General features: G+C 38.5%; 1 protein-coding gene across 10 annotated transcripts in view; it reads right to left on the bottom strand.

Annotated features, from left to right (window-relative positions):
* Positions 1-23,947, bottom strand: part of RALGAPA1 (Ral GTPase activating protein catalytic subunit alpha 1) — a 122,685-nt gene that overhangs the window by 96,514 nt on the left and 2,224 nt on the right. For all 10 annotated transcript variants that reach the window (XM_081857402.1, XM_081857405.1, XM_081857407.1 and 7 more), the window contains exons 2-11: positions 12,854-12,964; positions 11,709-11,758; positions 9,276-9,333; positions 8,081-8,124; positions 7,677-7,854; positions 6,149-6,264; positions 4,801-4,939; positions 2,898-3,106; positions 1,747-1,986; positions 634-822 (exon numbers count right to left, since the gene is read on the bottom strand). In XM_081857402.1, the coding sequence (XP_081713528.1) occupies positions 634-822; positions 1,747-1,986; positions 2,898-3,106; positions 4,801-4,939; positions 6,149-6,264; positions 7,677-7,854; positions 8,081-8,124; positions 9,276-9,333; positions 11,709-11,758; positions 12,854-12,964 (1,334 nt within the window). The remainder of the gene's footprint in view (positions 1-633; positions 823-1,746; positions 1,987-2,897; positions 3,107-4,800; positions 4,940-6,148; positions 6,265-7,676; positions 7,855-8,080; positions 8,125-9,275; positions 9,334-11,708; positions 11,759-12,853; positions 12,965-23,947) is intronic.

Raw genomic sequence — 23,947 nt, 5'->3', positions numbered from 1 at the left:
ATTTAGATCTGGGTTCTCATTCCTGTTTTAAAGCCTGAACTTCCTTCTCTACTAATCTTTTGACCTAGCAGTTTAGAAGGTTGGTTTCCCCCTTCTGTGGGCTTCAAGCTTTGATTACTTGCCACCTCTTTTTTCTTATGGTTGCAGAAGTCAGTTCCCACTGACGCGTGGGTTGTCTCTTTCCAGGAAGTCTTGTAACCTTTACTACTGCTATTGCTGCAATCCTTAAACTCCCAGCAATCATTTTCCAGATGATGAAGAATGCCATATAAACACCACGAGAGAGAGAAAAGCCAGATTCAAGTAAATCGTTATGGTGCAGCTTGATTCCCAACAAAAGGAAGAAGGTGAAAGTGCACTTAATACTGACAAAGCATTAAAAAGTAACATCTGTTTAGAAAGCCAAAACCAAAAAGTGTTTGATGGAATATCATTTGATATGTCCTAGTATATTTAAGTCAAAGCAAATATGATTGACACTAGACTGTTTTAAGTCTACATCTTATTGTTCGCTAATCTCTTTCCCAAAATCTGTAATGTAAGAAAATGCTGCTGTGTGGAGATATGGGAAGTACATTTGCTACTTTGTAAAAATAGAAACTGAACAACTTGAAGAAATTCTGATATGTTTACCTCCTCCCTTTCTTTTCCCTTTTCTGATGAATTATGTTCTGTAATATTTTCATCACAGTCTATACTTGGTGACACAACTTCTTCTGGTTCTTTCATAAATAAAGGCTTCTCTTCTTGTTGGATCCACTCCTGATATACTTTTACCACCTTCCTCATAGCTGCTGCTTCACATATTGGCAGTAAAAATGCCTAGTAGAGGGGGGAAAGCTCATAGCATTTATCACGGAACATTAGTGCCCCCTACAACAATTCTAGCATTCATGTACTTCATCTTAAAGAATTGATTTAAAAGCTACCCAACTGGTTTTCATGTTAAAGTACTTTTTACTACCTGAATAGATATATGGACAAATATATAAAGAGAAGAAATACAGTGCACAAAAATATAAAAAGAAGAAAATATACTATTTCCATATCCATTTACCAACAGCAATAGATAGAAAATTGTACTATATAAAATGGCTAGGTCCTTTGGAAGACTTAATAGTTCAACAAAACGTCATCAAAATATCAGCTGGTGCTAACATTGCTGGTCTGCATCTATTCCAAAATTGTACAAATGGAATCCAGCTCTTGTGAAAAGTTTCTTTCAAGGCATTTCTCATTTTTTTAAGGAAGTATTATAGACAAATTTGGTTTGAACAAATACAGGACTTTCAAATGAACATCTGGAAGGGCAGCCAAGGGCAAGGAAGGAAAAACACAAAGAACAAAAACATGTGAGTTCAAGTGTATAGAACATAGAGAGTTGTAAACATGGGCTGCTACCCAGCCTGCCAACAGGCCCTTTTTGTATAGGTTGCTAGGAATCGTAAGAGCAATGGAAGTCAGGTGAGTTTAACTGACAATTAGCAAGACCAAACTGCAGATGCTTGACACTCACTTTCACATTAATCTATGCCAAGCTATGTGCAAATATTTATCAGCAATATCTGAAAAACGATGATGGTGCACACATTGATATTACAGGGGAGAGCATTTATTTAAATAAAACCAGAAGCAAACTTGTAAATAGACAAATGCCTAGTGGGTTATGACAACTACTAATTCTCTCTGGATGAGTATGATAGAGAAGTTTATGCATGTTTTTTCAGAAATAGAGGAATTATTTACCTGACGAAAGATTTCTGTAAGAAAATTAACGTTACTTCTCTTTGAAGAAAACACTTTGCGAACTATTTCAATGTCCGTTAGATGTTCTTCATCAATACTGCAAAGACTGGAGGAACTGGGTTCTCTTTCAGTTAGTGTGCTTGTGTTGGAATGAGACTGTTCTGGCTCTGCATTTCTATCAGGTCTGTCAGTACTGTCATTTTTGCTGTCTTCTCTAGATACCAGGCTAGCAGCTGCTCTCTGAAACCAGAAATGAAAATATACTTATGACAGCCTGACCTTCTAGGTTAAATGGTTCTACTGCGAGAAAGCACTGCTGAGAGGTGGTGTGGTGTACTGGCTAAAGTATGAAATAAGAAGTTTAATTTCTCCCCAAACAATAATTGCAATAGAGTATTGCAGTGTGCTCTGTGTGGAGCTGCCCTTGGGCCTGATCTGGAAGTTCCAGGGGCAGCAGAATGCAGTGGCTAGACTGCTGGCGGGGACAGACAGCCGACAGCATTAAAATATCTACACTGGCTGCCCATATGCTATCAAGCCTGTTTCAAGCCTCTTGAGTTGGTATACAAAGTTCTCTACAACTTGAATTCAGGATACCTTAAGGACATCACTGAGATCATCCAGAAGAGCACTGGTGTCAACCAGAAGTTGGACAATGGAACATTGTTCCAGTAGAGATTTGGCATGCATCCAGGATTTGACTTTCAGGGACCTCTTGAAGACTTTTTATACTGATAGGCCTATGAAGCTGTTTACAGTTTTCTTGAGTCGCCAGTCTTCTTAGTGATGGTTCTGTACTGCTTCTAACAGCTTAACAAATATTTTTATATTGCTGTACGCAGCCCTGATGTTTGAGAGTGTTTTATATTATTGTTTGTACAAAGGAATAAATAAATAAACTGTACTGCAATGACTAAAGTGTAGGAGGCATGATTTGAAATCAAGTGTGAATACACGAGGGATGTGTGTGCTTAAATCAAAGCCAGAATCTATTCAGCCACAAAGCTGACCAAATGACCTTAGACTTATCATGGTTGTGAGGAGAACCAAGAGCTCCTTCAAAGGAGAGTGGGATAAATGTGAAATAAGTAAAATAGTAGGATCTGTCTCATCCCTATTCAGTCCCACCCAAATCACCTTTTTGGCTCTACCTGAATATTCTTTGGCACAGTTTCACCCTCCATTCCAGGAATCTGAGGTCCTGCATGAGGTTTTGGCTCAAGCCAGAAAGACACCAACCATCGGATGACAATAACCCGGGCCTTAAGGAAAGGTTCCTTTGTGCAATATATTGCTTCATTGGTTTCAGCATCTTTCTTTATCATTACATAATGTGGCTTTGGTCTCGTCTGTGGTATCTCTATAGAGAAGAAAACAATTTCTAAATAATAAGGGGATAGAAAGCATCCAATCAAAGCCAATATACCCATTTCAGATTTCTGGGTACATAAAAAAAGTGATGATGAAGGAATTTTAATTAAAAAGTAGTTAGCCACTATACAACTAGATAGGAGTTACACCAGGCATTACTAAGATGTAATACATTTTGCAATGAAACCCATCCAAACAAATCAATTCTCTCTCTCTCTATATATATATATATCTATATGAGAGAGAGAAAGATATTACATGGAGTTTGCCTCAAAAGTTTGAAGCAGTACATAAAAGTTACAGAAATTTAATTGTACAAGAGCAAATAATTTCAAATGCCATGCTTCCACACCCCCCCCCTAATATAAAGTATGGCTATAAATGTTTCACATTAATTTCAAACAGTATTATTAAACACTATATTATTAAAGAGTGAGACTTTAAACAGTTAGGAAAATATAGCAAAGCAAACTAAAGCTGAAACTCTTTATGCACACTTACTTAGAAATGATCTGTTGAAATCAAGAGAACTTACTTCCAAGTAAATGTGCTGAGGTTCAGGGCCTAATATAGCAGCCTTAAATTTCCTCAGGATTAAACTCATTTTATTAGAATGTAGTCATATGTATGTGCTAAGATGTTGCTGAATATTGATCAACTTGCCACAAGAGGGCCACCACTTAGGAAAGCAGCTGCGTACATGATTAACAGTCTAGGTACTTCTGGGATCTCTAGCATAGTCCAGTGTAATAAAGCTGGGTAGTGGAGTAGATATGGATTCTATCACTTTCTACCTTGTACAAAGAAAACCACAATTACAAATACTACGCAGACAAAGAAGAGTTTACCCAAAGATAGGCAAAAATGGCTAAGTTTAAGAATTATTGTTCTAAACACGAGAGACAACTTTAGCACCAGCATTACTGAAATCAAGGATTGCACCTGATGAAGTATTCCTGTTTGTGTGAGAACTTCTGCTTTTGTAACGAATTTCCAATCCCTCTCGTCCCCCAGTATACTCCCCAAATGTGTTCTGGTTTCTCTGCAACCCTCAGCAGATGTGCAGGGTAACATGCAGGCACATGAGAAAAGGAAGGGGCAGAAATGGGATAACTTTGCTGGATACAACCCAAAGTTTACTGCAGTCTACAACAAAGTGGGCCAGATTAATATGAATAGTTGTACTAGCAGGAGCCAGAGCAACAAGTCCTATTAGCATAAAGGGGCTTTCGACCTCTCCTTCATCCGCATTCCACCCCCCCCCCAAAAAAAAATTGGCTTTGAGGGTCCAGGACAAAATCCACAACAGCGTACAGGAGGAGGAGAGGGGAGACTGTTCCATCTGGCAAGCAGAGATGCTTGTGCTAATGGAACACAATCATAATATTGCAGCATTGAATTCCTCTCAATGCAAAGAAAGTGACATTTATATTCAAAAGATGCTTAAGAATGGGTCACTAAACCAGCTAAAGTTTTTCCATTCAAATCCTAGTAAGAATACAGATACAGGATGGTAGAGCTGCTAGTTTAGGTATAGGCAAAGCTAGGCATAGGCTTTCTGTAACATTACCATTATGTAAGACCTGATCCTACAGAAGAAGAGCACAGAAGTACTGTGCCCCTGTGTCATACATCATATTACAAATGGTGAAGGCTTCTAAGAGATACTGAAATAATGCTTACCAAGTACAGGGTTATACAAGCTGCTCTCCTTACACATGTTTGGGAAAATATAAGGCAAGTAGTATTTCTTAAAATGTGAAAATAAGAATGAAAATCCCTTTTCTTGGTTTTCTTTGTTCTTCCATTCCAGGCTTTTGACCTACAAAAATGAATTTTAGATTATTTTACAGGTATTCTGGAGGCAAAAAGAGTGTAGCAGTACATCCCAATGTAACAGGTATGTGGAATCAATATTATTTATATTCAACTACCCGTTCTCCATCAGTTTCTCTCTCTGCATGTTAATGTGCTCCTATTTAAAACTGTGCAGAAATAGTGCAGTAATTATAATTTCATTTTTGCCCAGCTTCCAGATCCTTCACTGTACAAGATTTTAGCATGTGTCTCTTGATATGACTGAGTTGCATGCAAGATGGAACAGAGGAATTGATACTCTGCTGCCACTACATTTTTTCTGAAACAGAAGAGAGGGGCCAAGGGAGAAACAGCTAGGAGGAGACAAGGGAAGCAGCTTCTGCACCCTATACACTCACCTTCCTTTTTATTACCTGCTGCAAGGACGAAAACATGAACTGAAAAGACATAGAAAACTGCACTGTACTCTCATATCTACCCTTCAATACTGGAGAGTAAATAAGGAAAAAAGGAGGAGACAGCAAAGCTTGCTTTGTGCCAGATTCACCCATAGAAACTATGAGGAAGACACTGGGAGAGACATTTATGTGCATTAGAATACTCTAACAGGGAAGTAAGGATCATTAGTTCTTGAAGTGTTTTAAGTTAATATAACAATATATCCACTGTAAGTGGTTCTGAGAGATTAAGGTAAACATAATAAGTTGGAACCAAAGTTGCAAAGAACAGAAATGTGCAAAATGGATGCTCACACAGGATGGAAGGAAAAATTTAAATTATTCCCTTTCCCCCCTGTAACTCCCTAAGAACCAACTCCCTAGAACAGTGTGGGATGTGATCTGGGGATGCAGAAGAGATGAGGAATCAGCAAATAAAAATAATACTAATTATAATAATAATAAAATCCTCCCCTGACTTCCACCAGTTGAAAAATCTAGTTTGCAGAACAGGCGCCTCTGGTGGATCCAACCCTTTTGGGGATGGAAAGAGCTCTTCTGCTCTCAGAACAGCAGCTCCAAACTTATACATATTACTAAACTTAAAGCATCCGCGCCCCCCGCGATTAGGCTGTTAAAATGGCATTAAACAGATGACCATTATTCAGCAAGAGAAAGAAATTGGAATGGAGTGGATCTCCTGCAGTCGACAATAATAAAATTACATATTAGTTAGAAAAACAGTTCTTCAAGTAAATGCAGGCAACACAACATACCTGAATTACTATGTATTTCAAAAGTGCTTCTAAAAAATAGCTTGTTAGATCGTCCTGTCCTTTATCTCCTGATTGTGGGGGGACAAGTGGAGTGATTTCTTCTACAGTCACTTGTGCTGCTCAAATAATAAATATTCAGGTTGTTAGGTTGGGTATGTTACAGTGTATACTGTGGATGCCTTAAATTCAAATAAATAAAATGGATACATTATGAAAGCTAATGCATGATTGTTCTCAGTTCATAAGCACATAGCTTCCTTTGTTTAAAGCAGGGAGCATTCTATCAGTGAACACAAAACTACGCATAGAAGAACAATAAAGGAACACCATTTCTGTCTTAAGGAACTATTTTAACACTGTGCTCAACTATGAATCAACCAACCTTCTGGGATAGGAATGAATTGCAACATAACATCCATTATGTAGATATGTGCATGTCACTTCTAGCAATCCCGCCTTCCCCCAAAGCTCCAGGCATTGAGTTACTTCTGATTCAGGTAGAAATAACTTGAAAAACCAGGAGTCTAGCAAGGGCTGGATCATCAAAAAGGATGTGCTCCCTCCTTCTACCCAATGGCTAACACACTGCAGTTTGGGGACACACAAGGCAGCAGGTGGAAAAGAGGATCCACTAAGTTCAATGGTAATTCCTTCCAAGGGTGCAGAATCACAAGTGAAAGATTGCAATATGCTCTCCATCTCAGTCACTAAACTCAATTTCAAACTCAGAAGGCCTTACTTCTGGGTCAATATGCTTAGGACTGCATTACTAATGACAAGGGTAGTGGGGTGTGTGTAAGGAAAGGATAGTAGTTCTGGTGGGGGACACATCATGCTCCTTCTGGGGTATTGTGTACAACTTCGGTCCCCACTCCCCACTCAGCTTTCACCTGTGGCTCCTAGAAGCTGTCAGCATGTGACAGCGGCCACACCCCGGGAACGGCTTTGACTGGCTGGTTAAACCAGGTGAGGGTAGCTGATGGGTCTCAAACCCTCGGTGAGCTAGGGACTTCCCCTGCGTGCAAAGACAGCCTCCGGCGGATTGAACAACGGTCAAGAAGGCAGTTTCTGCACATGCTGTGGAGGGAAGTGAGGGGCAGATGGGGCTCATAGACGTGGGAAGGTAGCCCATCCAGGAGAAGGAAAGCTCTGATCCTAAACCTCCACTGATTGTGCGACACCTTCAGGAGAAGTAAAGGCGAAGGAGCAAACCCTACACAAATCTGGAATGGAGTCCCTAAGATGCTTGGATGGTGCCTTGTACACCTCCTTCTGGCAACTCCTGCAGCCAAGCTGGTGTCAAAGTATTGCTCTGCTTTCCTTTGGGCCACACCAGCGAGGCCAAAGGCTTGTTGTCTGGGCAGCCCAGGACGTCCATACACCCCGGGGGGGGGGGTTACTTCTGTGCTGCTAACACAGTGGTTTGATTTCACCCCAGAGGCATACTCTACTGTCTTTTGAGACAGTCAGGTGCCAACAACTAATCACAAATATACTGTATGCCATTACATGACCATTACATACTTACTTTCTTGAACACTGAGCACAGGATTAATGAGATTATCTAGTGTTCGAGGCCCGTGTTCAGACTGCGGTGATGGAAATCCAGGAATTAAACAAGAAAACATACATAGCTGTTCTTTACTACAATTATTTTGAAGTGCTTGCAACCACAAGAGGAAGAGACGTACACCTTCACGACGAATCTTGAAGAACAAGGTGATAAAAGGTTTTAATTTCACATTTACAGGCTAAATTTACAATTTCAACAGTTACCTGAACTCAGTGCTGATACAACTCTTAGATTAATCCAATTACAATCAATGAGACACCTTTAAATAGCTTTCTAAAGATTTGGCCCAACATTAGAAATACTATTTACCTCCCTCCCCTTCTTCGACGAAGAAAAAACAAGATGGTTATCAGTCATACCTTTAAAGAATTCCCTGTGTGAAGTAATTTCTTTAAAATTAATCCTGAAAAGAAAAACCACACATTCAGTATTTGTTGTTTCATTGCCATTTTAATGTGTGAGAGCCCTCGGTCGGACTTAATAAAGTCTTCATAACAAGTCCTTGGCAAACTCTTGATTATTCTTGGTGAGCCTTCAAGCCCTCTGGCAACAAGCTTAATGCCAGAAGTGAGAAAAGTCCACCTTCTCTATCCATTTAATAAAACTGGACCTATACTTTTCTCCATACAAACAATAAAATAATTCCAATTATCACATTCAGCAAAAGTAATAGCTAGTTTGCCATCAAAAAATTAAAGAAGACACTGCAGCGTTGGATGGATTCTGTGGGAGTACGAAACATGCATAATTCATGTTGTTTATAATTTAAAGTATATGTATGTTAATTATATTTTAATTTCAATTCCAATCATGAATTTCCCATCAATTAATGAATTCATTGTGCCTTTGTAACACGCCATGAAGAGGCATTAAACATGACTAATATATGCAGCATTTGCCAGCAATTTTACATACTAATGTGTGCATGAGTTGGCAAAGTAGCAAATGCATGGAATTTTCCTTAACTTATCTTAATCAGTGACAAAACAAAAGAAACATTTTGAATTGGGTACGCTAAGCCCCAGATGGCCAACTTCTGTATTGTGGCTCTGCTTCTCATGTGGATCAGATGTGCATTTTGCCCCACAAACTAGGCCCTCCCCACCCACCCAAATGTCCACATTTCTGTTGCAGTCATGGAGGATAAGCCCTCAGGCACAGCGCAGCATTAGATATAAAATCCAAAATGAGATGTTTTACATCACTAATTTTACAAGAGATGTAAGATATCTCTAATGCTTGGAACATGCAAATATTTCTTCCCCCTACAACTGAAACACAGTGATCAAACTTTTTAAATCAGACCCTAATTAAAGTTTATCAGAATGCCAGGGGCTGGGTAATTTTACTTTGAGGTCTGGTCTAGCTCCCAGGCCATCAATTCAGCCACTCCTCCTTCAGTCCATGACATTAATATTTTTCTCTCCAAGAGCACTAATTAGACGTGACAGCAGATAACACTGTATAAAGCAATGTTAGCATTTGTTTGATGCTTGAGAATACTGATTACATTAATAAAAATGATAGTGCCATTACCATATTACCAATACATACCAATACTGTGAAACTGCCATCTTTGATGAATTCTTTCTGGAAGAAGTTGTAAAATTTTCTACAAAAGCAGAAGTCAATAAATACGTAGAACAATCATTAGGGCACAATGGCTGCTATCAGGTATCATTTACTTATTTTAAAAAATGCTTATTTAGCTTCATTGAAATAAAATCTCTATGAGGATTACAAAATAAAAACAAAATATTAAAATTATCAATAAAAGACCGTTAGAAACAGGTATTTTAAAAGTTTCAAAGATAATAAACTTCTGAAGACCACCATCACTAGAAGTGAAAACAAAATAATCTACTGTAACAAGAAGGGTTAACATAAAATATAATGATTTTTTAAAATTATTTTTATTAAGTTTTCAATTTTTTCCAATATTACATCATAACAAATAACATACTTCATAATTCCAAAATTTCCCCATTCGCCCTGGACTTCCCTCAGCCCCCTTCTCTGGTTTATTTCAAAATAATATTATTTCCTGCATATTTCCTTTTTGCTCCTTTTTTATATTTTAACTTATAATTTGTGTAAATTTTTGTAATTGTAAATGATTACTCAAAACCTACTAGTGATCATGGTATCTCCCCTGCCAGGTAAGTAAGGGTAAGAATTTGCTGAATCTATTTGAAAGAATTGGAATACAAGAGGGGGAGGGGAGGGGAAGTCCTGGAAAGATGACATTGAAAATAAGGCCTTAAATTTGGATGTTTTTCTTTTCTGTTATATTTGAAAATTTTTAATAAATATTATTAAAAAAAAAAATACTACTAGTGAGTCCAATTCTTTGCAGTGATTCTGTAAATAAGCCAAAAATGGTTCCCAGCCTTCCTTAAAGGATTTTTTTTGTCCTTATTTCAAAGAGTGAACAAAGTGTTTAAAATATAGTGAATTTAAAGCTATTTATTTATCATGTATAATTTATAATTTAAACAAACAAATAAATAACTAACTAGTTTGCATAATCTTATGTTATGTCATTTAACACATTTATGTATTGTCTTAAAGTAACTGAAGGTGGTCCTGGTTTTCATTACAGGACTTTAATTACAGGACCTCAGGGGCTTTCAGATCAGATATTCACAAGTTTTCCAACTACTTTTTCCATTTCAGAATTTTTTTTCCTTGTTGGCATTAGACATTCACTTCAGTTGCTAACAAATTCAAGCAAGAACAATGTTACCATAAAAGAAATGTGCTTTGGAATTACAAAAAAGCTGCACTGTAATTTCTTATCCCCAGCCAACAAGTGTCTGTATGGGATATTCTAACGTCACCTGAGAAGTGGAGACAAATTGGCACTTCAGATTACTATTGACTCAGTTTTCTTTTGTGAAATGATCAAAGCTGACACAGCTTCATTGGTTTAATTTAAAGAATGCCAACAAAAATCCTTAGCTGATGTTTATATCAAACATCAAATTTGGAAGTTCCAGCTATGCAGACCAAGCTGCAAGCAAGGGAGGAAGCTCTACATGCGCCTTTTTCAATTGTTTGAAGTCTGAACAATTGGCAATCATGACTAAAATTCAAAGAACAGAAGAATTTGGGATTCCTCCTCCCAACCCTAGTTTTAAGTACCCATACACTGCATGGCATTTAAGACTCTGAACTAGCAGCTGTTTATAATATGACATAGAATTATATCAAATGTATCACTTCCTTGAAATTAGCCGAAATCAGTTGTCAAGGATTTATTATTGTGTATACCCCAGTCTGGATGAATCGATCTTTGTTTGGGACAGATGAGTTATATAATTCTAAACTGAATTTGGTAGATTTTCTTTAGAAAAGTGGGAGGAAGAGAAATTTTAATTAATGTCAGTTTGGTGTATGTGTTAAGGGGTATGTAACATGAAACCTAATCAAAAGTCCTTCTGGATACTTAACAACAGTTTTCTGGTTTACAGTCAATGAAAACCACCCCCAAAGTCTTCTGCCTTCTGCCATTTGACTGAGTCCTACTTGTAGTTGGGACAGCTCATTCAGTAGAGCATAAAACTCTTAATCTCAGGGTTGTGGGTTTGAGCCCCACGTTGAACAAAAGATTCCTGCATCGCAGGGGGTGGAGTAGATGACCCTTATGATCCCACCTATGGAATTCTATGATTTTACTACTACTAAAAAATAAAAAAAAAACCAACAGGTAATTAAAATCCACAAATGGATTTTATGAAATCGTTAAAGCAGGGATGAAGAGCCCATGTAGTGTTGCTGCACTACAATTCATTATCCCTGACTACTGGCCATATTGACAAGGAGTGCTAAGAGTCCAGCTAACTATCCCTTCATCAGAGACTAATTCTTGACTTTCCAGCTTAACTTTTACACGCTACCACTTGCGTTACAAGAACATGTATAAAAAATGTGATCAGAATAAAAGACCTAGACGACAACAGAATTTCTACATTGGAAGAATCTTACCTCAAAAATAAAAAGTATTGCATCTAGTTCTTCTCTCTGTGACTTGTGACCTAAATTCAAAAACAGGATTGTTTTCAACAACTAAAGATAGTGAAAATAACTACAGTTCTGTAATAATAAACTATTATCGTTTTGAAATTTATGTTATTTTACCCAGCTGCCTAATAGGGAGAAATTTATCATATTTATAACCCGTCCTTCAACCCACAGGCACAGGGTGGGCGGGTACACAAATATGTCATTAAAATTCAACACACATACAAAATCATAAAACAAATTATTTTTACCCTAAAACAGTTACGCAGAAAAAAATATAATTGAAATCAGCCATCTTCAGAGTCTTGAATGCAGAAATACATTTTCATGACATATAAAAATAGATAACATGAGAGATGCCCATATATCCAGTGGAGGGAGTTCCAGAGGGTCATAAGGGAGAAGGCATTCCTCCACAGCATCACACAACAAACTACTGTTGATGGAACTACAAACAGAGCCTGTCCTTCACACCTTAAGGCACAGGTTAGCAGGAGATGTACTCTTTCAAATGCTGGAGTCCCAAGCTGTTAAGGACTTTATAGTACAGACTCAACTCTTTAAATCAGCTAGGCAGTGACACATGGTTTCACTTTGTGGCACCAGTAAGTAACCTGATAACTGCATTCTGCACCAGCTACAGTTTGTGGACTGTCTTCAAGGGCAGTCCCATGAAGAATGCACTGCAGCAGCCTAAACAATGAATCACCGGAACATCTAATAATATAGCTTGGTGTTCTGGGTTTTCCAAAATTTTGAACAGGGGAAATTTCCCAAGGCAAAGTTAGATAATTTGCATTGTAAATATTCCTGATGCCCAAGAGAAGGGGCAGCCAATATGTTGTCCTCTATCCGACCACCATCATTCCTGACCACTGGCCGGGGCTGCAGCATCTAGAAGATATCACATTGGCTACTCCTGCTCTAGAGAGTGATATAGTTTAGCATGTTTATTTTACTTCTTTTTAGTAAACCAAGTTAAAAACTTTGAACTTATCAGACCCAGCACACTGCAGAAGAAAATGTAGCACTGGCTGGTAATGCTAATGACATGTATGCAAAATGTAAAAATTAAAATCAAAGTCAAACATTTTAATAAAAATTCTTACCTTTCTGTTTAAGACTAATTTCAATAGTCACAAAATTTTCAAAAAAGATGTAATATATATGTGAAAAATGTAGGTCGAAAAACTGCTTAAGATCAATAGATTCTGCATTCTCTGCAAAACAAACAAAATATAATTTCATTATTACCCAGCACTACAAAACACTTAACACTCCTGAATGACAATAGAAAAATCAGTTAATAATTACATTACAAAACATGAGTAACCAGTTTTATAACCTTCTATACCCCCTTATATTTTTACAGAGATAGTTTAGGGGTTTTATGTCACAGCTGCAGCTAGGCCAAATTAACTGAGAAAAGGAGACATATTTGGGGAAAATAATTTGTTTTTTAAAACTCACTATATGAACTATTTACCGTAATCACATTTTAATCTCTGCCACGCCCACCAAGTATAAATGCCCCTTGAGTAATTTCTTGATAATCCAAACACAATCTCTTTAATTGATGGTCTATCCCTCACACTCTCAAATTCTATTATTGGTACCTGCAGTGGTACCAATTTCTTAAGGAGGACTCAAAATGTTCATAGCTTAAGGCCACACTCCTACACACTGGTGGAGAACTGGATCCACTCCGTCATGTGGAAGAATACATAGTTTTTCCTTAGAAGTTCTAAGCATGGTCCCAATTTTTCCTTTGGAGTCCACCTTGATTTCAAGCTGGTCATGCAAAGGAAGGCAGGAAGTAAATCACAGTGTCCAGAGTGTCCCAGTAATAACCTTAGCAACAGATACCAGACACTGCGAAAAGTACCATTTTTAAATGCTGCCAAAGGGACCTCCAAAATAAACCCATGCCACACAGAAAGTGGTGATGGAAGGAGAAATTGAAGTAGGAAGTGCCATGGTCAGATGGAAATCTACAAAAATTGTGATTTAAACACAAAGTGGCAGAAGAGATTGATAGGTGGCAGCAGATACCATTACCCAAGTGGATGTGGTCTAAAAAAAATGGCCTTGCAAGTTATTTGGAGAGACTGGAGTGTATAATTAAGCCCGCAGGCCAAAGATTCCCCACTGCTGCTATGTACACTTACCTAAAAGTAACTCCCCATTTAACTCAATTGGACTTACTTCTCAGAAGACAGGCACAGAGTTTAATATGCAATTATTTCCTATATCAATACATAGCAAAACACTTAACTGTCACCTTTAGAGAATTCTCTAATCTGGATTCTCTGTTTACCCATGCTATGTATATTTGCCCAATATAAATGCCATGTAGAAGTTCATCAGTGAAGAAGGGGGTAGCTTTTGCAGTGCAATGCAAGAGCATAATACTAGGAACGATATGTTCACATAATGAAAAGATATACACAAGGAGATCAAATTAAGAGAATGTAACAAACAAAATGTGAATTACTGACGATATTCTAATGATCTTTTAACAAGTCGGAAAAAGCCATTATTAACAACATGTTGTGGTGCACATAACACATCACTGCACAAATGATGTTATAGGTTTCAACAACAAAAAAATCCTCCCTCCAATTCAATGCCTGTTCAAAAGCAGCAAATCTTAAGGGCTATTTCAGTGATTTATTCTTTTTGCAAGTTTGCAGGGAGGGGTTTACTGGGGAGTAGCAGTACTCCTCCTGGTTGCTATCAAGAGGAATTTCACCACCAAAACCGACAGCTACATCAAAACAAAATTCAACAGAAAAAGAAATGCTGCTAAGTGAAACTAGTGAAAAATGTCTCCCTCTTTCCAGTTCTGCACTGAAACTTCTCAGGTCTTATCTTCCTGCTGCAGAACCTTGACTGCTCACCGCAAACCATTCCTATGAGTTGGAGGACCCTCCAGAATAGCATGGGATGTAGCTTCTGGGGGTGCAGATGGGGTGGGAAAAAATCTGCACAAGCAGAAGTGCCTTCAACTCAAACAAGGGCTTAAAGCACTGTCCTGATTTTGTAAACTATGACAGCAATTTCCCAAAGATGACATAGCAACTATGATATATGGAACCCTATGCACATCCATAGGTCCTATTGAAAGTTTGAGAGATCGTAAAAACTATAACCACTTTCAAAAATACACATTCAGAAGGTGACAAACCAGACTGGATCTCCTAAATGCACTTCTTTGTGTAAATGTGGGCACCTGTAACTATCTTCAGTCAGGCATACGGTACTTTCATGAACTGCACACACTTTTTAACTTTAAGCTAGACCTTCTGTTTGAATTCCTCTTCAAATCAATCAGAAAAAGCAAACACTTAGGCAGTAGCCCAGTTTCAGTAATTTGCAGCTAAGGATAAAACTACGTGAAACCATTTATTTACACTAGGGAAGTTATGGGGGAGCTGGATTTCAAAAAACAGGTGAACGGAAGGTTGCTATAGATTCCCCTGCAATTTACCTCCCCACAGTCTGTGCTCCTCCCCCCCCCCACCATACCAATTCCCCACAGTTCATAAAAAGTTTGGAAGCAAATAATACATTTATTCTTGTGCTGTCTTTGGATAATATAAAAAGTTCAATTCTAACAACTCATACAAAGAATATGAAAATTAGCATGTTAAAGCCTTGGTAATATCACAAGGCAGAATTGATTTTTCTAATTTAGTGTTATTGTGCCACAAACTTTCATGGACTAGAACTCACTCATCAGATGAATGAAACATTGCTGTCATTTTGCAAAGATAGATGTAATGTGTGCATGAACACAAGAAGAGAGAAGAAAATGTTAACTTTAGGCCCAAAGGCAATGAGATGCAAGCATGACAGATCTCTGCAAAGCTCAAAAGTATGTAAGGTTAAGTAGTGACTTAACAGCAGCAATCAGCATTGCTATGAATACTGTGTTATGTTAAATTATCTGTATATAGCAAGAGAGAAGTCCCTGGCCTCTAGCATGCAAGGACCAAGAATGGGTGGTAGAATTAGTACATAAATTGGACGTGAGTCATATTTGACAAGATTCTACAGACCTTGACCTGGCATAACTCTAAGGAGACTTTCTGTTAAAATGTTGATCTTTCCTTGGTCACTGCACTTAGGCTATAACGTCATTGCTGTACTCAATAGAGTCTACTCTACTGCAATAGAGCTTTAAGGCAATTCTTGATATATTTCTGTAGCACAGAATAGCAATTACTAACCACTGCCCTCAGGAGGCCTTAGTTCCTTGCAGCCAAAGTTTAAGTGGCCCCTGAAGACTTGTTTATTTGGCCACGTTTGTTGTTACTGTGTTTTGTTGGTCCTCTGCATTTGATTTTATCCAATGTTGTTTTCATGTATTGTTGATCAGCTGCTTTCTTTTGAGCGTTTTTCACAGTGAGCTGCCTTGTGAGGGATCACCCAAAGATAGCATGGCAGAAATTTATTTAAAACAGTTTGGCTAAGAAAAATGGATTGTCAGGAAGTGATTTCAAGCAACCTAAACAATAGAAAGGATAGGCCCAACCTTCAGAGTTGGAGGGTTATTGCATTAGGGAGCTGTTTGCGAGATCAGACACCGTACTTGGCAGGAGCTTTTGTTTATGCTAACATTCGGGCGGCATATGTAGATATTAATAACTGTTCCTTTATTGTTGCCATGCAATGTGAGGCAGACTTCTGCCTAGATTCCAATACAACCTCCAGTTTAGCAGCCTCATACGGACTTGATGATGATGATTAAAACCACTGTGCCAAATGCCTAGTAGCACAATAAAGAAGGAAAAACTTTGGTATTTGATTAAATCAATTTTTAGGGGGTGTGCAGACATTTAGACTTTTTTTTCCCAAAACAAACACCTCAACATTTAATGCCTAGCTCATACATACTTTGTTGTAGTCCTGTCATGTGCATTTGGACTGATCTAGGTTCTCCTATAGCTATGGCTTATCAATAGATTGATAAATACCGTACCTGAAGGACCATCTCTCTCCATATGGACCTGCTCAGACCCTGAGATCATCCTTTGAGGCATGTTTGTGTGTGCCCCTTCCACAAGAGGCTCAGAGAGTGGAAACACAAGAATGGGCCTTTTCTGCAGCGGCTCCAGTTTGTGGAATGCTCTGCCCAGGGAGGTTTGGCTGGCACCTTCATTATACACCTTTAGGTGTCAGGCGAAAATGTGCCTCTTTAACCAGGCCTTGGGCTGAATTACATCTAATGCCCTTTTAAATGTGTTGTGGGAGGGGGGATTATTGGGTTGTCTTAATTTTATTTTTATTGCTTATTTCGTGTTTTTTATACTGTAATTTTATGTTTTGAACCACCCTGAGATCTATGGGTGTATGGGCAGTATACAAATTTAATGAACAACCAACCAACCAACCAACCAACCAACAAACAAACAGCACTCCAGGGTTTCAGACTGGGATATTTTCCAGTCCTACCTGGAGATGGTAGAAGTTGAACCTGGGCCCTCCTGCATACAAAAGATGTGCTATGGCTCTTTCCTGCTCGTTTTTTGTGTGAATATCACTGTGCATTATGGGCCCTCTCCTTCAGCCTATTCTCTTACCCGCTCCTTTTTCTAACACCAATGGCACTTTTTAAAAAAAATGTTGGGGTAAGTGACACAAGATAAGCATGAGTCACACACACACACACACACACACAGAGAGAGAGAGAGAGAGAGAGAGAGAGAGAGAAACCATCCCTAGACATGGCATTTTACATAGCAAAAGACATAGGGTTGTAGCCAACAGCATTATTCAGCTGATGGTAGGCTTCTGTCAGTGTAAAGAAGAGGAAAACAATTTTCAGCTATTCTTCCTCTCCCTGAAGCCCCCCCCCCCGGCAAAAAAAGAAAAGAAAAAAGATCAGCTCTGGATGGTCCCGGGAAGTAAAGGGGAAGGGAGAATCACTAACAGTTTGCAGGGTCAGGGGCTGCAAGGCAGAGTGGGAATATCCAAAAATTGCTTTCATCTCCATTCTGGTGATGGAAGCCTTACCATCAGCTATACTACCCATTTAATACAACCCATTGCTCTCTCCTAGCACCGCACCAAACTGAATACTTGTAAACAGCTTTTCACAACAATGCTATTTTAATCAGTTGGCCGGGTGTGCGTGGGTGGTGGTGGTGGTATTACAGCATTTAAACATCTGGACAAACCTAAAGCACTCATTTAGATAAATGCTAAAAATCTAATTTGTGCATAAAAAAGGTAAAGGTAAAGGACCCCTGACAGTCGCGAACGGCTCTGCGGTTGCGGCGCTCATTTCACTTTACTGGCTGAGGGAGCCAGCCTTTGTCCGCAGACAGTTTTTCCGGGTCATGTGGCCAGCATGACTAAGCATGCTCCTGGCAAAACCAGAGCAGGGCATGGAAATGCCATTTACCTTCCCGCCGAAGCGGTACCTATTTATCTACTTGCACTGGTGGGCTTTTGAACTGCTAGGTTAGCAGGAGCTGGGACAGAGCAATGGGAGCTTACCCTGTTGCGGGGATTCGAACTGCCGACCTTCTGATCGGCAAGCCCTAGGCTCAGTGGTTTAGACCTCAGTGCTACCCGCATCCCAATTTGTGCATAGAATGATTATTATTAATTTATACAGCACCATGAATATGCATGGCACCTTACAGAGTAACACCACGAAGACAGATCTTTTACAATATAGAATTCAAGATACGGGAGGCAATAGGGGGAAGGAATGAAAATTAAGACAATGGTAAACAAAGAACTTAAGTTCTACCATTTGCTATATGGAGCAGAATACTGTCATGGCATCCATTATAGAAACCTGGATAATGCATGTATATATAGGTATATTTATCCTCAAGCATATGTGGCTTTATTGCTCATTTCATTGACATGGGTAAGACAGAAGTAAACAACTTGGTGAAAGCAATCAGCAAACAACCTTAATGCATAATTTTAAGCATTTCCTTTCCACTGCTGTGTCTATTTATATTTAGTAAGCCCCCTGCAATACACTATAATGATCTTTGAACAGATGGTAGGGTTTTTTTTATATATATAAAAAAAATGTGGGGAGGTGTGGAAATTTTTATTTGGAGTAGTATCATAATGTAATGAGAATTCTCTGTCAGCACAGAAGCAACCTAAAGGTTTCATACAGAATGCTTTTGATACAAGTGCTTATCATCATGTGGCTTCACTCTGACACGCAAATACAGCACAAAATGCACTCACTAGCACTAGAAGGTCACTATCTCAAATGTAGTTTATGTTCACTTGTGTGTTGTTTTTTGCTTAAACTGTTTAGATTTTGTTCTAAATAAAATAAAATTCAAGGAGGTGGGGAAGGAGCTACATTCCCATGTTAAAGCAACAGAGTGTTTTGACTACTTTTGCAGTGCCAGGGGAATCTGCCGCACAGATGTCAATCTGTGAACAACATCTACTTATCTACAGTGGCAAATTTCAGTTTGGGTTATTATGAACCTTTTCCTTTACCTTGATTTGGATGTGGAACTATGCTGTTATGCAGGTGTGGTCTCCCATGTGTGTGTGTTTTTTTCTGTATGTTTGTATGTTTGTGTGTGTTTTAAATGGATTGGCTGCCTTGCAGTTTGATTCCCTCCCCACTGTAACTCTTGTCATGCACCCACTTGGCAAATGCACATTTTAGGTAAAGAGTGCAAGTAAGTAGGGAAATGATACTTCTGATTCTTCAATATAACATGCTTTTAAAAAATGGTCCTGGGAGATATTTGCAATGTTTTATAATGCACTGCCATCCAGATATACACTAGGAACTTTGAGGGGTGGGGGGCTTCATTCTGTAGTAAGTACAACACTGCCCTGTTTTCAAAATTCTGAAGCTACTTCATCAGAGAATAATACTAGGAAGTTAAGTCACCCACAATTTCTGGAAAATCATTTTCCTAATCTCATTTCAGGTTTGCTGCATCTTATTATACAAGCAGACCTTTTGTATTTGCCCTTCCCAGACGATCCTGCAGGCCAGAAATTAGACCAGATGGAGGAAATTGAAGGATGATCTAGGTACAACAATAAATAAGTAGTCCTTTCCTTTTTCATACCCTTGAGACCCCCTTCAAAAGAAGCAATAAAAGATTGCTAAAAACCAGGATGGTAAATACTTTCCTGCTCTTTCATGTGTCTGGGCAAGCTCTATGCCCTAGCCTAGACAGTTTCAACCTTGTTGATATACAGGCAAGTATGAGAATACAGAGTAACTTTGCTGCATGGCTTACTCAACAGGGTCAGCAAGTGCAGCCCCACTGCCTGCTGCACACAACTGTGAATCATGTGAGGCAGAATGACCAAAGAGGGCTTTTTAGCTTCTCAGATGGTTATGTTCCAGTATACTAGCCTGTGTTGACAAAGGGGTGGTATTGCTTTCATGCTCATGTGTAAAATCAGCAACTATTATACAACCATGGTAAAATATTTTCAAATATTCTATAAAGCCACTGGGGAGGCAGCAGTTTATCTTCCTGTCTCCCATATCACCTTCTTTTAAAAAAAATATTTTGTCATGCCATTTGTTAGCAAGGGCACGGGTGGGAGCTGCTTGCCTCATAACCCTAAAACAGTCAGTGGCAAGGCAAGGCAAACAGCAGGAAGCATTGTGTCCAACACTCTCCAACATTCATATACAGGTTTTATTTCTCTCCTGTGGATTCCATGTGATTTGCCCAAATGGAAGGTAAAAGAAACAACATACTGTATTCCCATACAGACTACAAACGCTCCATTACAATTAGTTTAAGCAGGAGAAGGTGACTAGAGCTACAAGGTTTAATTGATTAATCATATATTTATTGCTTCAGAAATATTATCTTTACCCATATACAAATTGAATTGATTACTCAACTAAAAATTGTTTTAAATGGGTTGAAGCTCTAGAAGCTACTAAATTTCTTGTGGCAGAAATGGTTCCAAGAAAAACCCCAAAGAGGACAAATTCTCAAAGTGCCAATATGTTCTACAGTGCACAATATATTTCTGAATTAAGAAATCCTTTCATTGGGGTAACTTACACTTCTTATTACCTATCCAGAAAAATAAACTTCTGCAGCTTTCTCCTCTCCTGAATTCTTCTATGGTTCCAACTCAGGAATGTTCCAAGTAAACAGGAATAGTCAGCAAAATTTGGCTAATTAAATAATACAATATATGGCTTTTTAAATTGTGGGGTGAGTGTGTATTGTTTCTGTTTGTTATTATGTTATGTATTTTTGTGTTTTTATATTGTAAACTGCCCTGTGTCCCGCAGATGAGGAGAAGTATAGAAATTTAACAAATAAATTAAAAATAAAATACAGTAAGACCAGTGATGTGGGGTGGCATATCCAAAATGGAAAATACTAGAATATAATGCAACTCAAATCTAAAATCAAAGCTGGAAAACGTGGCAAAACTGCTTCCTTCCCTGTTTCCCTGTTTCACTTACAAAAGCTAAGCAACCCCATTTGATGCAACCCTTTGAATATAACATTTAAAAACACACTTAATAGCAAAACTCTAATATGCTTATGCAGAAGAAAGGCAATTTAGTTTCAACTCGACTTATTCCCATGCAAGTTTACATAGGATTGCAGCCTAAATAAATTTTACTGCTCTGCCTCCCATCCCCCAACAAATCACATATAGGAGTTCCAATACCTTTAGCCATTGGGGGGAAATGTGAGATATTTAGATATTTTTCAGCATGCAAAATTGACATGACATAGTATTTTTGTAGTATGCCAGACTTTGACTCCGTAGCCAAACTAATGCCAGTTCAACATTTTTCAGAAGACTCACAGTATTCTATAGGACTGGTCATACATTATAACACTGCAATGAGCAACTTTTCAAAACACTGACAGAAAGGGTCAGGAGTCCCTATTGCCACTTTTCAGAGAAGTCTCTGTTTAAATCATGGATCAACTTATCACTTCCAAAGTAAACCTCTGATACAGTGGATCCAATTTCAAAGGCTAGGAATGTACAGACTTCCTGAAAGCCACAAATAAAATCAGAATTAAAAGTAACAGGTGTGGTACTACCTGAATACACAATATATATTTCATAGACAATATGTATTTCAAAATAGTAAATGGCAAATGATTTGCAATGCAAATGTGACAAATAAATAAATTTAAAATAATTTTGCTTTAAGCACACAGTTCTTTCATCAGGAATACAGTGGTACCTCGGGTTAAGTACTTAATTCATTCCGGAGGTCCATACTTAACCTGAAACTGTTCTTAACCTGAAGCATCACATTACCTAATGGGGCCTCCTGCTGCTGCCGCACCACAGGAGCACGATTTCTGTTCTTCTCCTGAAGCAAAGTTCTTAACCTGAAGCACTATTTCTGGGTTAGTGGAGTCTGTAACCTGAAGCGTATGTAACCTGAAGCATATGTAACCCGAGGTACCACTGTAATTCAATGCACAGTTAACATCCATATGAGTTTCAAAATAGTAGACAATGTAACTACCGGAAACATCTTTACAAACTTACTCTTCTGAGAAGTGTAACTTCCAATTGATCTGATCACTATGCATAAAATGAAACATGATCATTGTTGTGGGCAAAGAGAAATGTTCTCATTGGAGGTTTCACAATAAAGTAACAGTGTTCCTTCAGAGTCTTGTTAAAGCCTTCTGCTTTTGGTAGCCAGTGTTAAGCCTCTAACTGAGAATGAGATTAAGAGCTGGCTTTTTAAAATCTTGATTTTAAAAAAATGGAAAATTGATTGTATGTTTCTAACCCTGTAACCCATTCAAAGCCTTAGGGATAGTGTCGCTAAAGAGTTCAAATAACTGAGTGAGACTGGATTTTTTTATATATAACCCCACACTTTCAAATAAAACACTCCATCCACTATAGCACTCTGGTACCACAAAATATTTAGATAGGCTGTGATCCAAAGAACACCTTTAAGGATGTGCTTCTCTCCTACTCAAGAACTGCATCAGAAACTGCTTTTAATATTTCCTACTTTAAAGGCAACTTATCAAGTGGAATCTAGGCCTATTGTGCTTGCTGGGCTGAAAGGTTTTATCCAAAGAGTAGGACAGAAACTGCTTTAAAACATATCATGCAAACAAGTATTTCTGGGCAAACAGAGGTCATTTCTATGGTATCCTTTGAAATGCAGCTACAATCAGTGGGTTGGATCCAGCAATGCTGCTCTGTGAGCAGAAGGGCTTTTCCTGACTTAGCACAAAAAAGCAAAGTGCTTCTTGTAGTGCTAAGCATTCTACGATATGTTCCACAATGTCTCAAAAAGGTGCTAGCACAATGACTCGTGCAATCTCTTACACAGAGCCACAAAAAAATAATAATCTCAAGATGCATGCAACACAAGTCATTGTGTATTCTCTTACACAACATCTTTTATATCTCAGAGGATGACCTCCAAATCATCCTAAATATCTTTGCAGCAGCTTATGGAAAACTTGGCCTATCGCTCAATATCCAAAAAACCAAAATGCTGCACCAACAAGCACAAAACGACCCCTCTACAGCACCACAAATCCAACTTAATGGTGTAATGTTGGAAAGCACTGATCACTTTTCCAACCTGGGCAGTTATGTTTCAACAAGAGCAGACAGCATCGCCTGAGCTGTGTGAGTCTCCCTACTGAATCACAGAGTGTTGAGGGCCAGGACATTTGCAGAGAAACCAGAATGCTTGTTTACAAAGCTATTGTACTACCAACTTTACACTTGTGAAACATGGACCACTTATAAACGCCATCTACAACTCTTTGAAATATTCAATCAATGGTGTTTCAAAAAAATTTTACACATCACTTGGGAAGACAGGTGAACTAATGTCAGCATAATGGAAGAAGTAAAAGTCACTAGTGTCAAAGCAATGATTCTTCGACATCAACTTTGTTGGACTGGTCATGTTGTTCGGATGCCTGATTATCGTCTTCCAAAGCAACTACTCTATTCCCAACTCAAGAATGGAAATCAAAATACCAGTGGACAACAAAAGAGATTTAAAGATGCTCTCAAGGCAAATCCTTAAAAATGTAACATAAACACTAATGACTAGGAAACACTGGCCTGCAAGCGCTCCAACTGGAAAACAGCCTTTACCAAAGTGTCATGGACTTTGAAGAAGCACAAACTCAGGGCGAAAAGGAGAAACAAGTTAAGAAGAAGGCATGTTTGGCAAACCCTGACTGTGATCAACT

The sequence above is a fragment of the Podarcis erhardii genome (genome assembly GCF_964252035.2).
Source record: "Podarcis erhardii genome assembly, chromosome: 1".
NCBI classification, from domain to species: Eukaryota; Metazoa; Chordata; class Lepidosauria; order Squamata; family Lacertidae; genus Podarcis; species Podarcis erhardii.
This window is presented reverse-complemented; position numbering and strand designations above follow the sequence as displayed.